Source organism: Marmota monax, unplaced genomic scaffold (genome assembly GCF_021218885.2).
Source record: "Marmota monax isolate L192 unplaced genomic scaffold, Marmota_monax_Labrador192_F-V1.1 WCK01_AAM20220418_F8-fsc00167, whole genome shotgun sequence".
NCBI classification, from domain to species: domain Eukaryota; kingdom Metazoa; phylum Chordata; class Mammalia; order Rodentia; family Sciuridae; genus Marmota; species Marmota monax.
In genome coordinates, this window is record NW_026694116.1 from 1,994,982 (window position 1) to 2,010,290 (window position 15,309).

The 15,309-nt window shown below is 50.7% G+C and overlaps 1 protein-coding gene and 1 long non-coding RNA gene across 2 annotated transcripts; one reads left to right on the forward strand and one right to left on the reverse strand.

Moving 5' to 3' along the window:
- The first annotated feature begins 209 nt into the window (after positions 1-209).
- LOC124107403 (uncharacterized) lies at positions 210-12,606 on the forward strand. The gene is made up of 3 exons (XR_006856379.2): positions 210-324; positions 11,454-11,521; positions 12,119-12,606. It is a non-coding gene; the product is annotated as an uncharacterized LOC124107403 (long non-coding RNA).
- On the reverse strand, positions 414-3,198 carry Lcn9 (lipocalin 9). Its single transcript, XM_046465342.2, has 7 exons — positions 3,048-3,198; positions 2,565-2,701; positions 2,237-2,310; positions 1,720-1,830; positions 1,408-1,509; positions 1,258-1,300; positions 414-733 (listed from the first exon to the last, which is right to left on the reverse strand). The coding sequence occupies exons 1-6, from the start codon at positions 3,141-3,143 to the stop codon at positions 1,278-1,280; spliced, it is 543 nt and encodes a 180-aa protein (XP_046321298.1). The 5' UTR covers positions 3,144-3,198; the 3' UTR covers positions 414-733; positions 1,258-1,277.
- Positions 12,607-15,309: the final 2,703 nt, after the last annotated feature.

A 15,309-nucleotide genomic window follows, 5' to 3' on the forward strand; every position in this document is an offset into this window, starting at 1 on the left:
TGTTTCTGTGTGCTTGGATGTAGTTCTGTGCCCTGTCCCATGTGCAGGTGTGCAGCCACCATGGGCACAGAGTGCACAGCCACCTGGTGCCCGCGGGCGTCCCTTTGCACACTTAGCATTCTGGGCAGCTCTGCCGCTGAAGGCTGGAAACCTGATCCGCCCCCGCCTCCCCCACGGGATCCCCAGGCACATGCGCATTGATCCTCCCCGTGGCTAAGGACGGTGCAGATGGACAGAGTTTGCTCAGCTGCACCTGTTGAGGGACCTCAGGCCGCGTCCCATGATTGGTGCCTGTGAACGGAGCTGCGGGGACACTGGTGGTGGGTGAGTAGGGGACAGTGTTTGCTCCCAGCAGGGCCAACAGACAATCACCTGGGACCCACAGGACAGCGGTTGGGCTGCTGCCTCTTTATTCACCACCACACAGCGGGGAGGGCCTCTGTGCCTACATGGGTCAGCCCTCTCCCTGGGCTGCCAGCCCCACTCCTCCTGGCTGCGAGGCCCTGCAGGACAGGGTCCTTGAAACCTCAAGGACTCGCAGGCTGAGCTGATGTGGGGGTCCAATGGGGGTGGCCTCTGGGAAGGGAAGGAGGACTTGGAGGGTGATCTTGTGGGACCATGGCTCGTTCCTGAGAAGGGACTCGGGAGGCTGAATGGTGGCCTCCAGGAGAGATGCCCAGACCCCGGCTGGGACTCATCTGGAAAGGGGCTCCATGCAGCGGTCCATTTGGGTCTGGAGATGAGACCTGCCTTAATTACTGGGTGGGCCCTAAACCTAGCAGGTGCTGATGAGAGGGGAGAAGGGACACAGACAAGGAGGCTGGAGCAATGCTGCCACAGCGGAGGGACATGGAGCCATCAGCAGCTGGAGGAGGTGGAAGGGTCCCGTGGAGCCCCGGGGGAGAGTGGCCCTGCGAGTCTTGGACCCCCGAGTTCCTGGCTGCAGAGCTATGAGAGAGTAAACCCCACTTTTCTGCCCAGAAGCCCAGGACACTCCTACAGCATGGGGTTCTTTTCTGCCCAGGTCCCACGTCCCATGAGCCTGGCTCCAGCAGTGATCTGCTCCTGCACCAGGCGCTCCACGCTCCCTTACTTCTGCAGGAGACCCCAGCAGGTGGCTGAGGACGGGTCTCAAGGGATGGTGCTGGCAGTCCTTCTGGGCTGGGACCCTGCCCTCTGACATCAGCCCCAAGGCAACCCCATCCGCTTCCATTGCCACCCTGAGCTGCCCGTCCTGCACCCAGGAAGCTCACGCACCGAGGGCCTGGCTGGGTGCTCTACCTCTTGGAGTAGCAGTGATCTGGGGAGACAAAGGCCCCTGGTTGGCTCGCTGGGCCTCCCCCCAGACCCCGAGCCCTTGGGCCGTTGGGCCAGGCAGCCTGCGCTGGCCTGAAGCAGGAGCCCTACCTTCTTGGGTCAGGTCCATGATGTTTTTGGAACTCAGTCTGTACTTTCTGCAGACTCTTTCAAATCTGTGTTGGAAGTTGTGGCTCAGCTTTGAGATCCGCCCTGAGGACAGGTTTGGGACCATGTCTGGGGAGGGCCTGGAGGGCCTGGGCAGGGCTGCATTGCTGACCAGCAAGAGGGGCTCGTGCCAGCAGGTGGGTGAGGGATATTGAAGCCCCCACTCACCCTCCTCTCAGACTTGGGGTTCTTGGAAGACCCCCACCCGCCCAGGGTGGCACCTGTCTCAGAGCAGGACAGCTGGGGCTGGGGTACCGTAGAGCGCCAGCACGCGGGTCTCGGTCCCATTGCGGATGTTCTGCATGTCGAAGATGACATACATCTTGTAGTCCGTCTCCGAGACCAGCACCTTGTTCTCCCCCTCGTCTGTGTGGAGATGCCACTCAGCACAGCCCACCGCCACGCCCCACGCCCCCCAGGTCCTGGACCAATGCGGGGTCACTGTGTGTGGTAGCCCTCAACCACCAAGAGGGAGGGGGAGTGGGAGCACAGGAGCGGCTCAGATGGGTCCCCTGTGTGGCAGTGTGGGCAGCAGGGCGCCTTGGCCCCCTCTCCATCCACCCCAGCCCCCCGGTGGGCCTGAGCCCGTGGCTTCCCAAGAGGAGCTGGTCTGGGAGCCCCTGAGTTGGAGCCAGGCTAGGTCCTCTTGCTTTGGGGTCAGGGTATCAGGGATCTCATAAAGTGCCTTAAGTCGGTGGTCACCAGAAACAGGGCAAGGCCGGGCAGAAGGACCCCTGGCTGTCAGACCAGGAAGAACCCTGCCCGCACTCACAGGAGATGGAGTACTCTCCGTTCTTGTTCGTCTTCTGGCAGACCATGCTCACGCCCACACACTCACCCTGCACCCTGGAAAGGAGCGGGGTGACGCTTGGAGTGGGGCCCCAGCCCCAGGGTCTATGGCAGGAAGTATCTGCCCTGAGGCATAGGCTTCACGCCCCAGTCCCGCCGGGGGTCTCAGCTGGGTCCACAGAGAGGGCCATCACCAGGCACCGCTCCTCTCTCGTGTCTCAGGATCCCTCCCCGAGGGTGGGCCCAGAGTGTGAGTGTGAGTCCGGATGCCAGTGGGAGGGGTGCAGTCCCCTTTGTCCAGCAACACTCACATGAAGCGGAAATTGAACTTGAGGCTGCCGTTTTTTAAGTGTTCAATATTCCGAATGAAGATCCTCAGGTCTCCGTCTTCTTTAATCCGCGACAGGTTGTTTGAGGCCATGGAAATAGAGTACCAGACCCCTGAAATCTGGAGGGAAAGGTGTGACGATGGGGAGCCCTGGATGCCATGGGGCTCCTCGGTGCCAGTTATAGGTGTCAGCTGCAACTAGGGGTCCTCTCCCTCCCAAGGTCCCCTCTGACCTCCCAGGCCCCCTCTGTCCTTCCAGGGTTCCCTCTGACCTCCCAAGTCTCCTCTGCTCCCCAGGGTCCCCTTTAACCTCCCAGGTCCTCTCTGCCCTCCCAGGTCCCCCCTGGCCCTTTGGCTTCTGTCCAGCTGGGGAGGAGAGGGCCTCCCATGGCAGAACCACGCTGTCATAGGTCAAAGACCCCAAGTTGAGGAGAGAAAATGCCCCAGAAGCCTGGCCTGTCCCCACCCTGGCCATGTTGTAGTTCTTATCCACGACAGCCAGGGGGTTGAACTTCTGCGCCCCAGCCAAGCTCAGCCCCAGGACCAGCAAGAGCAGGGCCATCCTTCCTGGTGGGTGCCTCGGCTGTGCCTGCCCTTTATGCCTGCTTCTGCCCTGTGGTTTCCAGACCCTGTGGGATGACCTGGTCTCTGCCTGTCCACAACATCCTGTGCCCGTGGGAATGCAGTTTAAAGTCCCCTGTGGCTGCTGCCCTTGACTGCTCATGACCTGACCTGAGCTGACGTTGGAATCTGCTTGAACTGGTGTCCAGCTGGGTCAGAAAGGAAGTGACAGAGGGAGTCAGGAGCAGGCCAGGCTGTGGAGACTGGGTGCGAGGGTCAGGGGCCCAGATGGGGCTTGGCCTCCAGCCTGTGCCCTTCCTGGCAGGGGATGGCAAGAGGTGAAGATAAGCATCTCCTGGCATGTCTGCAGCATCTGCTCAGCCTGCGGGTGTCGGGAGCATCCGGGCACAAGGTGTGCTGGTGGCAGGTAGTGGGGGAGGTCCCGGCTCCCACATGAGATCAAAGCTGGGCCAGGCAGCGAAGGACCGGGAAGAGCCGACCCTCCAGAGACACAGAGGAGCTGCCCACAGGCTGCCACTCACATAAAGCTAGGTCTGCCACCTGGGCATGGGCCCATGTGGGTCCTGGGGCCTGTATGAGCTGCTGGCCCGGCCCTGCTTTGCAAGGTTGTGGCAGCTCTGGGGACTGCAGACCCCTTCCCTCCCAGGTGGGCAACGGGGGTCGGCCGGCCAGGGGCTGGAGGGGAATCACTTTTCCCAGACAGGCGGGCCCTGGGCTTCCTACCTAGGAAAGAGCTTCCAGGAGGTCGGCCGTCCCTTCCAAGAGGCCACGCTCTTCTCCACAACTTCCTACCACTTTTTAAAAGAAGAGATTTAAGAAATGGTGTTCAGATGGGCAGAGAATCTCTGCTGACAACGAGTGGCAGAAGTGTCTCTCCCCACCCAGGCCAGGTGGCGGGCAGCTCCTCCTCCCTGTGGCTTCTGGGTCTTGGGGGAAGTCAGCTCCAGACAGACTGGAGAGGCCGCTGCAGAGGGTCGAGGTGGCTGTGGGTTGGCACCTGGGGTCTCTGTGATGGGGGCTGGGCCAGGAACATGGCGTCCAGGAGCCCTTCCCCTTGTAGGGTTGTGCTGGCTCCTTTGAGGCCTTCTGCCAGGCCCACCTGTCATGCCCAGCTGCTCTGACCCCTCGCACGGGCATCCCTGAGTCTGCCTCAGTCCAGAAGCAGAGGTGGAGGCAGCTCAGGATTGGGGTCAATGTGGCACTCCAGGCCCCTGCAAGACTTGGAACATGCCCCTCCTTCTGGGAAGTCTCTGGTGTCCTTCTCCAGGCTGGCACAGTTCTGATTCCTATCCTTAGGAAATCTGAGGAGTCTCTGGGACCGGGAGGTCTGGGTGGCCTGTCCTGGCCAGGGAGTGGCAACACCCAGTGCCAGTGGGATTCCCACCTGGCGTGAGGACACCCAACCCTGGAAGGCACCCCCGTGTAATTCCTGGCTAGCAGTTGAAGAAGGGGGCCTGCACTTCTCTCCAAGACACCACGTCCACACCGGGGGCTGCCCAGTGTCATGCTGGTCTTCACTTGGTGAAGGCCAGTCCCCGCTGGAGACACTGGCCGTGCCCTGAGTCAGGGACAGGCAGGAGGGTGCAGCTGCTGCCTTCTCTGGCATGTTCTAGGGAGCTGCTGAGATACAGAGATGTGAGAGACGCGGATGAAAAGAGGGGCCACACTGACTGCAGAGTGCTTTGCTGCCTGCGAGGGATCGGTCCACTAAGGTGGCTGCGGGGGCCGCTGGCTGCAAAGAGAACACGTGGAATCAGAATCCTTTGGATGGGCCAGCCCGAGCTGCTGGAAAGGCAAGAACAAGATCTGACCTGTAGTGGATCGGGAGCTGCCCACAGGAACCGAGCGCCCTTAGCCTGAGTGATGAGAGTGTGGAGATGTGGCCAGCCGCCCTGGGCTGTGTGGGTGTGAACTGTGAGCACTGAGCGCACAGGGTGGACAGACCCCGTGTTGTCCCTCTGTTTGGGCGGGCTATGAATGCGTCCCTTTGCTCACTCTGCCTATGATCCCACATAGCACACGAGATGGGCGTGGCCTTCATAGGTGTCAGTCAACCTGCTGACAGCAAGACATCCTGAAGTTAGACTCAACCCCCTGAAACGACCCCTTGCCTCATTTGAATGGCTTTTCCCCAGTAAAAGGGTTCAGCATGTGCTCCTCGCTGTCTTGCCTGCCTTGCCCCCCTTGTGGGAGCTGTGGCTGAGGAGAGGTCACTGAACCCAAAGAAAAGGTACTTTCTGTGTTTTTATTTAGTCCCAAAATTCACTTGGAGTGACCCTTGACTGGTTTAGACGTGTGACACAACAATTGGCGCCTGAACAGGGACTCCAATGTGAATTTTGAGAACTGGTGGTTTGTTTTTTTTCTTTCCAGTAGTGATAGTGTGCATAGATTTAAAAATTATTGTGGATTCATTTGTAAAAGGGTGATAATTAGACAAAAGAAAGTCAGTGACCTTAAACTTATAATATCTGGAAATTTTTGTTTTTAGAGACAGCAAGAATTTTATTTTTTGCAATTCTGGGGACCATAAATAGACATAAAAATGAGGAATTAGAAAATTGCAAGTACCACAGAAATTAAGATGATTGATAGAGGGTATGTTGCTAAGTTCAGTCCTCTCCCATGGGAAAAGCGCTTTGTGGATTTTTTCTGATTGTTTTTGTGAATTCTTATATTTTGAAATATTAGGTAAAGTTTTTTTTTTTTTTTTGAGTTATATGTCAGGGATCTGCGCTTGGAGAGCGAGAGAGCAAAGGCAAAGATTTCTTATGGTAAGATTGATATGGGGGATTTTTTCTACTTCTAGAGAAGCAAATTTCGTTTTTCTGCTGTTTTGGGGCAGATGCAGGGTTTGGCTGCTGTCCCTTGTGGAACCGCCAGCTAATTCTGCCCCTTGGAAACCTTGGTAGCCAAACCCTTGAGCCAGCCTCTGCTGAGGGGCCCATTTTTCAAATTCAAGATGCTGCAGGAGGGGCGCTCTGGGGGAGGAGGGTGCAGGGAGCGGGTCCTTTCCCTGACAGAGTGCTGCCCACTGACCCTGGCTCTGGAGCTCACGGAGCAGGAGGTGGAAACACAGGTAGCAGCGGCTTGCAGGAGCACAGGCAGGGCCACCGCCCTGGACGCGGGGCTCCAGCAGGGCACCCCGGGAGCACCCGCGCGGCGCTGCCCCCGAGGGTTTCCAAGTGAGAACAACAACCAGATGGAGCAGAATCCCACACCTGGGGACGTTCTGGGACCGAATAACAGCTGGGAGCCGCGAGCATCTGCCCCAGAAACTTCCAAGACGCCACCGTTCAGGGGACTCGCAGGGTCACGAACCTGGCCATCACATCCCCTGCAATCCCAAGCAATACGGGCACCTGCGAGAACGGCCATTTACAGCGGCAGGGGCGCTGCTGTCACCCTGGGACCACCGGCGGACTGCCCACGCTAGCGCGGAGGACTGCGGACCCTGGCCTGGCCATCGGTGCAGGCCCACCGCGCGGCTCCCATGGAGATGCTGACAGGGAAAGGACAAATTGCTGGTTTGCGACCCCAGCTGGACAGCCCAGCGGGCAACGCCCGCCCCGAAAAACTGGCGGGACACCCACACAGTGCAGCTGCTCGGTGTCCTATGCCCCGGGGCGAGCCCGGGCTGCGGGGCCACCAGCGCCACTCTTGCTTCCTCTCCGTCGTAACCGCCTGGCGCCTGGCTTCAGGTTCCCACTGTGAACCTCCACCCGACCTCGGCGACCCGGGGCACCGGCGAGGTGCCCGGCCACGTGGTCGCACGGAGATGTGGAGTGGACATGCAAAGGGACGGCCAACATCGGGGTTCTCCCCGAGGCTCTACACCTAGGAGTTCACCGGGCACACGGCGGGGACCAAATGGCAGAAAAGTCCCGCCTCCCGCGTTGTCCCTTTCCCTGTCACTCAAACGGGGCTTTTGGCCCCGCCCCCGCGTGGCTGGCCCCGGGGCTGTGGCCCTCGTCTTGCAGGAGATGTCCACTGCCGGTACCAGCCAAAGATCCCTTCCGCGAGCGCCTGCGGGCAGCCTGAGCCCGACTGTTCTCGAGCTGGGCAGCCTCATCTTTTCTCCACAGCTGCAGAGGCCGTGTCGCGACCGCCAGAGAGACAGGGCTCCTCCTGTCTTCCTTTTGGAGCTTATGAGGATGCATTTTGCTCATCACAGGAACAAAAGCCGGAGACAGTTTGTCACAATGTTCCCGTGATGACCGAAAAAATCCTTGTTTTCATTTGTAACTATACAAATACAAAAAAAAATAATAAATGTATTGGCTGGGTTCTTATTTTAACTAAATTAAGGGTACACCCATAGTTAAAATAAGTTGAAATGGATCCAAATAGTTTAAGAACTATGTAGTTTCATAAGGTCGACATAATTAGAGCTATACCTTTATTCTTAATACATATTTTTCCAGTTATTTAAATAATCTATGATCAGTAATTCATAAAATAATTAACACATATGTCTATTTATTTAATTAATATGTGTCTATTTGCTTCTAATTGTTTTCCTTCAACAGAAAACACAGAATTTATATTTCTTATACATGCATTTATCTGATGCTCTGCCTTTTATAGTTTAAAACATTTAAGATAGCGCTGGGGTTGGGGCTCAGCAGTAGAGCACTTGCCTAGCACCACATAAAAATAAATAAATAAAATAAAGGTATTGTGTCCATCTACAACTAAAATACAAATATTAAAAAATTAAGATAAATGTGTTTTACTATAAGAATTTTGCTTTCAAGAAAATACAACCATCAAGTAATCTCTAATTCTCAAATTATTGTATAAACTTTATTAGATGATAAACAGATATGATTCTGTCTACAGAAATGTCTAAGGGCTTTAATGATATTTTTCATTGAGATATTTCTTCTTATTAAGGTACAATAATTTGTTTAGATTCTAAGATTTACAGAAATTGTTCCAAAGTATAACCAAAAGAAATTCCAAAAGGAGAGGAAAATACTTCCACAGAGAGCAAGCACACATTGGAGATCTAAGAAGAACAAAGAAATTATCTTTGGGTAAAACAAGGTCTTTATTGCCTAGATTTTAATGATAAAAAAATTTTCCTAAATAAGGAAATCCTTATATCATTATCTAGACTGATGATATAGAAAGTTAAAATAATTGGAAAACAAATGTATGTATAACTGGACTGACTATAACAATCTGAACTGATTAATTCTAGGATATTTCAGACTCCATTCCCTGATTTTATTATACTAATATAAACCAAGATTGGGTCCATATTTCAACATGATAAAGACCTATTAAAATGTTAAGTTTGTTTCCATCAAGTAAGGTCTTTATTTACCTAGTGATTCTTAATGTTTAAGATAAGGATTAATTTTAGTTAATTAATTTACTTCTTTGATTAAATAATAAATATTTTGAAATGCTGACTTAAATTTCAATTTGACACTTCTTCTTGGAGACTAAATTTGATTGATTCAAAGATGCCAGTAGTGATTCCTGTTGATTCTTACATATTACTTCTGTTGTTGGATACTTGTAGGATTTGGGAGAGCATTTTATTAGAACTTGAGCTCTCCAAATTAAAATCATACATTAGTTTTGAACAATAAAATCTACAAACTTTGTTGGAAATTTTTTGTATTATCTAAGTTCTCTGACTGGACATATTATCCATAAAAAAATATGATAAGGTTTATATACTACTCCCTACACTGGGAAGCGGCCTTAATCATATTTTTTAAAAAGACAAGAGATACCTATTTAAAAGATAATATTCTGAGGTATAGAGATATTTTGAGACTTTCTCTCAGGAAGGGATTGAGGGTTCTTCTTAAATTGTCCATTTGCAGGTAACATCAAAATGGATCAGCTAGTCTATGTACTATAAAATCACAATGATTAATAAAAAATGTCTCAATTTTATATCTAGCCTCATTTACTATTAACAGAGAAGGCCTTAAAAATTACCTACTGGAAACAAAGATCAAAGGGGACTTCTCAAACTTAATACAGATCAGAACAAACTCAGGGAGGTTTTTGAGAGATCCAAATTCATATATTGTAATATTTCAAAATTTATGCCAGATGTCTAACCTTATCTAGAGAGATGTGCTGTTACTTAGCTAAACCTTAAAATAGAGGGCCATCTTAAAAACAGTTTTAAGGGAGATTTATCTTAACCATGTCCTGGTTATCTGTCTGGAGCACAGACAACTTCCCCAAACAGATATCCAGCACATAAACAAAATGCCTAAAAAGGAATTTTAGTAAGCCTTTAAAAAATCCTATTTTCATAGAGAGACTCAAAAAGACAGTGCAGCACCTTAAGCTTCTAGGGGGCCACCCATTTTCAAAGTTGGGTTTATCATCCAGTTAGCCCTAGACATTCCCTGGGATTGGCAAAGGTCAACACAGTCCTAGACAAGTTTAAATGTTACACCATAGTTGATTGGAGACCAAAGGAAGGAAGACAGACATACAGACAGAAAGAGATTGAAATGCTAATCTCACCCCAAGAAAAATAAACTTCCTTGTTAACAAGTTTACTCCTTTTCTAAATTATAATCAGGTTTTGAAAGCCTCTAAACATTAAAACAGGGTCTTACTTTGAACCCTTGTCAACAGTTTATCACTGAGAAAAATGACTCTAAAAATAGTTACCCCTAAAATATTAGACAGACAGCCATAAATAAATCAGCTCAACAGCTGATAGCTTATTTCAATAAAAAATTTAGCATGATAGACCTTTTCTCAACTTTAATAATATAAGGTGATGCCCTACATACGTTGATATTTTTAAAATTAGTAAAGTCATGGATTATGCATGGTGCTGGAGCTAATTTTGCTACATTGAGTGGAGTTGTTAAGGATGTTTGTGCAGCTGTTTCTTTATACACAAAGATTATTTTGACATAAACCCCTCAAAATGTCATTGTAGCTCGATGTCATAAAATTTTAAATTAGATCACTGTCTTAAACCACACTGTTGACTTGTCTTTGCCCATTAATATTTGAGATACTAACTCCCCCTACTTAGGTCAACACTAAGTTTGATAACAATAATGACAGTTTTTCATGAATTTGTAGATAAAAGAATATTCACTTCTCTAGTTCATTCTTTATTAATGGTAAAAAAACCAAAACATCTTCTCTAGGCTTATTTAACATATGTACTTCCTATTTTGGACAGATGTCTATATGTTTCTCATGCCCCTACTAAAGACCACCACTCCCAAGTTATAAACTCTTTCTCTCACTTCATTCCAAATTAAGATAATTATTTAAGTTAATCTAGAGCTAATTTCAAAATATAAATTTTTATATACAACTTATTGTATTCTTCATTTTTGGTAATTCTGTTAAAGTAAAAATCAAGTCATGCATTCAGTAAAGGCTAAGTTTCTGTTTACCATGGTCCTTTTAAATAACTTCTGTCAAAATTCAGGACCAACTAAAGACAGTAAATCTTTTCTTATTATTCAAATACGTGTACTATTATCTATAACTTAAGCTTATGATGCTATGGCTTACTTCAGGCCTTTACTCAATTTTATTAAATAAAAAGGGGGAAAAACAGGACCCCACAGGCACATAGTAGGTCTTACAAAATATTTTAACATTTTTTCTTAATCGTGATACTGAGAGTCTTACTGCTGCTGAACATGATTTAGTAAGTTAAGTCAAATTTCAGAAGGTAGAGTTTCAGCTGGTCATCGTGGGGAGGTGGACACAGCACGGTGGATTTCCAGCTGCAGAGTTCACAGCCATGCAGCTTCACGGGCTTGACAGGTCACCAAAAATCACGAACATTTCTCAGGTCCACCTTTAAAGTGCCTTGCAGTGAGGACTAAGTCCACCCATGAAACTGGACTAATTGTACTGGTTGTAGTGGTCAGCTGCACCTCGATGTGGATCCTGTGGTGAACAGGCTGTCGGGGAGTATCTTCTGAGAAACCTCAACCAGCCGGTCATGCTGGTCCTTAGAGATTAAGACTATGTATCTGGACAATCGTCAAAACAGAGAGATTGCTGAAATAGAATTTCCCGCAGGCCAGGTATTTACCTGAACTATCCACCAGTGTATCACAGCCCTGATCCTTCTACAATAGAAGGCGACACCTTTTCTGGGTGGTGGGTCGTGCGTATGCCCTGCCATAAGGGGTCTAGTGGATAGATCTTAGGCTGGTCTCCTAGAATCACGAGGATGCCATCACTCCTAGAAACCTTGATCCTCAGCGAGATGGCACCCCAAAGGATGTTCTGATGTTTGACTTTTGCCTTTTTACCTTCCTGACAGACCTAAAAGACTCCTTAAATGTGAGAATTGAGAGGAAGGATGGATACATATCCTGTAACCTATAAAAGGTACGACTTGCCTAATCTTATCACTAGTTATGGTAGAGAAAAAGGACACTGACCCTGTGTCCTATGGCCAGCCGGCCTGCTGAGGCTGACATTCAGGCCTTGAAACAGGCGCGTGCCATTAACCAGACCTGGGCCAGCTCTTGGTCTTGGGATCCTTGAAGTGACTACTTAAAATATTATTCATGGTTCCTACAATACAGCCTTTGTGGCTATTTTTTAAAACTTACAACATATGGGTTTTTCAATAATTTGACTTAAATTACTTCTAAGCCCCTTCATCATCAGATAAGTGCTGAGGGAAAGATTGGAACTACGTTAAAATCTTAGAAACCACTGGGATGAATACTGCGAATGAGCCTCTGCTCTGTGGTTTGTGGAAAGGGTTAAATGCCAAATAAAAATGCCTGTGTTTCAATGGCCAAGCACAATGCTTGCCAATGAAAATTGGGAAAAGATCAAGAATCTTCTAATGAGTGTTTGGCAGAGGAATACTAATAACCTGGATCTTCCAAAGTTATTTGAATGACTCTGACCCTAAATCTGCGGAAATATTCGATGGGTATGTTATTGAAATGATACGTCCTTTGGTTTCAATAGGAGGTCAAGACAACCTTGGACCAAGAATCCAGTGACTGGAAGATAGAATTCCCCAATTGCCTTCACTTATTAGGAAAGGGGGAATAAGTGGGGAGCTGCCACACAGGACCCGAGCGCCCTTAGCCCTGAGCGATGCGAGAGTGGAGGTGTGGCCAGCCGCCCTGGGCTGTGTGTGAACTGTGGGCACTGAGGGCACAGGGTGGACAGACCCGACGTGGGCCCTCTGTTAGAGCCTCGCTCTGGTCTTTTCGCGCGCCCTGCCTTGATCCCCACACAGCTCATGAGATGGGCGTCGCCTCCCCAGGTGTCAGTCAACCGCTGACAGCAGACATCAGGAAGCTGGACTCAACCCCCTGACCCCTGACCCCTTCTCTCATTTGAGTGGCCTCTCCCCAATAAAAGGGTTCAGTGTGGCTCCTCGCTGTCTTTCTTGCCCGCCTCGTGGCAGCTGTGGCTGAGGAGCCGTCACTGAACCCAAAGAAAAGGTACTTTCTGTGTCTGTGTCTTTATTGAGTCCCCAAATTCACGTGGAGTGACCCTGACTGGTTTAGTCGTGTGATGCGATATAGTGGTAGTGATCACGCTAAAATGAGACAGGTCTGTACAAAGTAAACGATGATCTTTCTAAAGACCCCAAAAGAAAATTTGTAAAGAAAAAATTAAATAAAAGGAGAAACACCCACATTCTTGGATGGAGGGCTCCGTACAATGGAATTATTAACGTTCCCTAAGCACGTCTGTGTTCTCTCCTGCTGCAACCTGCACCACAGGTTATTCAGGGCTACTGGATGGGGCTGTGAGGGGGAGCACGGAAAGACAAACAGAGGAAGAGCCAGACCCCGGGGGTTCAGCAGCCTCTGATGAGGGGGACTGGCAGCTCTGCACGTTTATTCTGGGGGTTCAAACATCAAAAGGATTCATTGTGAGAAAGTGTCTTCAAAGCACTCAGAGTGAAGGATAAAAGTCTCTGCAGCCCAATTAGCAGTTTGAGCCCAGAACTCCCTACCCCCCAGGTAGGTGGCATTTGAACTCGAGGTTAAGAACTGATAAAACTCTGAGGCTCGCACAGAATCTCCCTTTGAACGGGGCATCACCATAGCAACTGGGCTATCTCCATCAAAGCCTTGCTTGGAGAATTCTCCAGAGGGGCATGGCCTATGTCACAGAATAATTTGAGACCCATAATTCAATTGCTGCTCCTGACACTTGACATAAGCACAAACACATGCTAATAGGGCAGTGAGGCCATGGCAGCCTTGAACTTGAACTTGAACTCCTGGGCTCAAGCAATTCTCCTGCCTCAGTTTCCTGAATGGCGTGGATACACCACCACGCCTGGTTTCAGGGGTATTCACTGAGAAACAGGGCAGATAATGTATTAGTCAGTTGTTGTTACTATAACAAAATGTCCAAGGTAGCTAACTTTATAAGGAAATGAGGTTTATTCTGGCACATTGTTCTGGAGGTGCAAAATCTAGGGGCTGCAGCTGGTGATGGTCTTCTTGCTGTCAGTCCCAAAGCAGCACAGACATGAGATAGGGAGCACATGTGTGTGTGAGTGTGTGTGTGTGTGTGAGTGTGTGTGTGTCTTGTGGTCTCTTCCTTTCTTATAAAGGCGCCAGGAACCAGGCATGGTGACATGTCCTAAGCCATTCAGGAAACTGAAGCAGGAGAATTGCTTGAGCCAAGGAATTCAAGTTCAAGCCAGCCTGGGCAGTATAGTGAGACCCAATTAAAAAAAAAAGCCACCAGGATTCAGTGTTGGGGCTCCACCCTAATGACCCCAAATCTAATCCCCACTTCTCAATACCACAGCAGGATTACGTGCCCACCCTGGTGATACCATTAACGGAGGACTCTGGGGTAAGTTCCTGTCCGAGTGGGGAGCACCTTCCAAACCAGAGCGGAAAATACAGGCAAGAGCTCCGCTGGCCAGAAGGTGCTGCCCCTGCCCCCTCTGTGGAGCCAGGCTGGGGCTGGAGGGGCTTAGGTGCCCAGAGCCATGCAGTGGGGCCTGGGGGCGCCCCTTGTGCCTGGCCTCCATAGGAAGGAGCGGCCCCCAGACCCTCAGGAAGAGGCCCAGGCTGGGCACAGCGAGGGGCAGAGGCAGCGAGGGGGTGCGTGGCCCAAGTGGGAGCCAGGCATCCAGCAGCAGGTGCATCAGAGACGGAGACACGTAGGTGGCTCCTGCACCAGCGGACGCGAGCTCGGCAGCACTGGAGAGCAGAGCTACTCACAGCATCACTCCAGCCCGGCGCTCAGCTGGAGAGACTGCTCACCCCACGCAGGATTCTCAGGAGCCTGTCCCCCGGGGGACCTTCCTCTTAGATCTCCGGGTGCCAAGCCACAAGGGAATCCGCGAGTTGGCTTGAGGCCCGCGTTTGAGGCAGTTGCTCCGCCAGCCACGAGAAACTAGTGTCCAGATTTTTTCAGTAAGAAAATCTTCCATTTTCTGATGGGTCTGTGTTGTGGTCACAAGTCAGGACGTCCTCTGGAGAAGGCAGGCTCACACACACCCTGTCTTCGTGCTGTAGCGTGTAGGTGTGTGTCCTGTCGGGGAAATGAGGACCAGCAGGCTCCCAGGAAGAGACAGGCACCCTGGGCGGACGCAGGGAGACCAGGACTCGGCTTCCTCTGCCCCACCTGGAAATGCCCACGCCCACTGGTCGAGGTGCCCTCTAGGAGGGGGTGGGCCACGCACCTGCACAGGGGCACGGCAAGGCAAGAAGAGCATTTCAAGGTACCCTGGGACTCCTCCAGTGGCCAGGCCTGCTGCAGTGACAGCCCAGGGATGCCCGCATCACAAAGGAGAACAGCGATATCACCACCATCAGAAGGCAGGAGAGCCACAGCAGGGTGTGACTCTTGACTGGACAGAGGTCGCAGGACAGTACCTGTCCCTGGGGGACGACTTCGACTGCCTCCTTACCCACCCTGACCCGAGGTAAAGGCAGCCCAGGGGTGTTTGGGGCTGGGGGTGATGGTGTCAGTGGTGGCTGTGACCACTCCTGACCTGACCTCAGAGGGCTGTTGGCTGCACCAGCAGGGGCGGGTTGCTGCTGGGAACGGGAGCAGGGCAGTGGCTAGGGGGACCACACTGGCCCCTCCGCATGCTGGTTCCAATGACCTTGAATTTAAAAGGTGGACAGCTTCAAACTACAAAGGCCTGAGAACGTGCCCAGGGGTTGTGC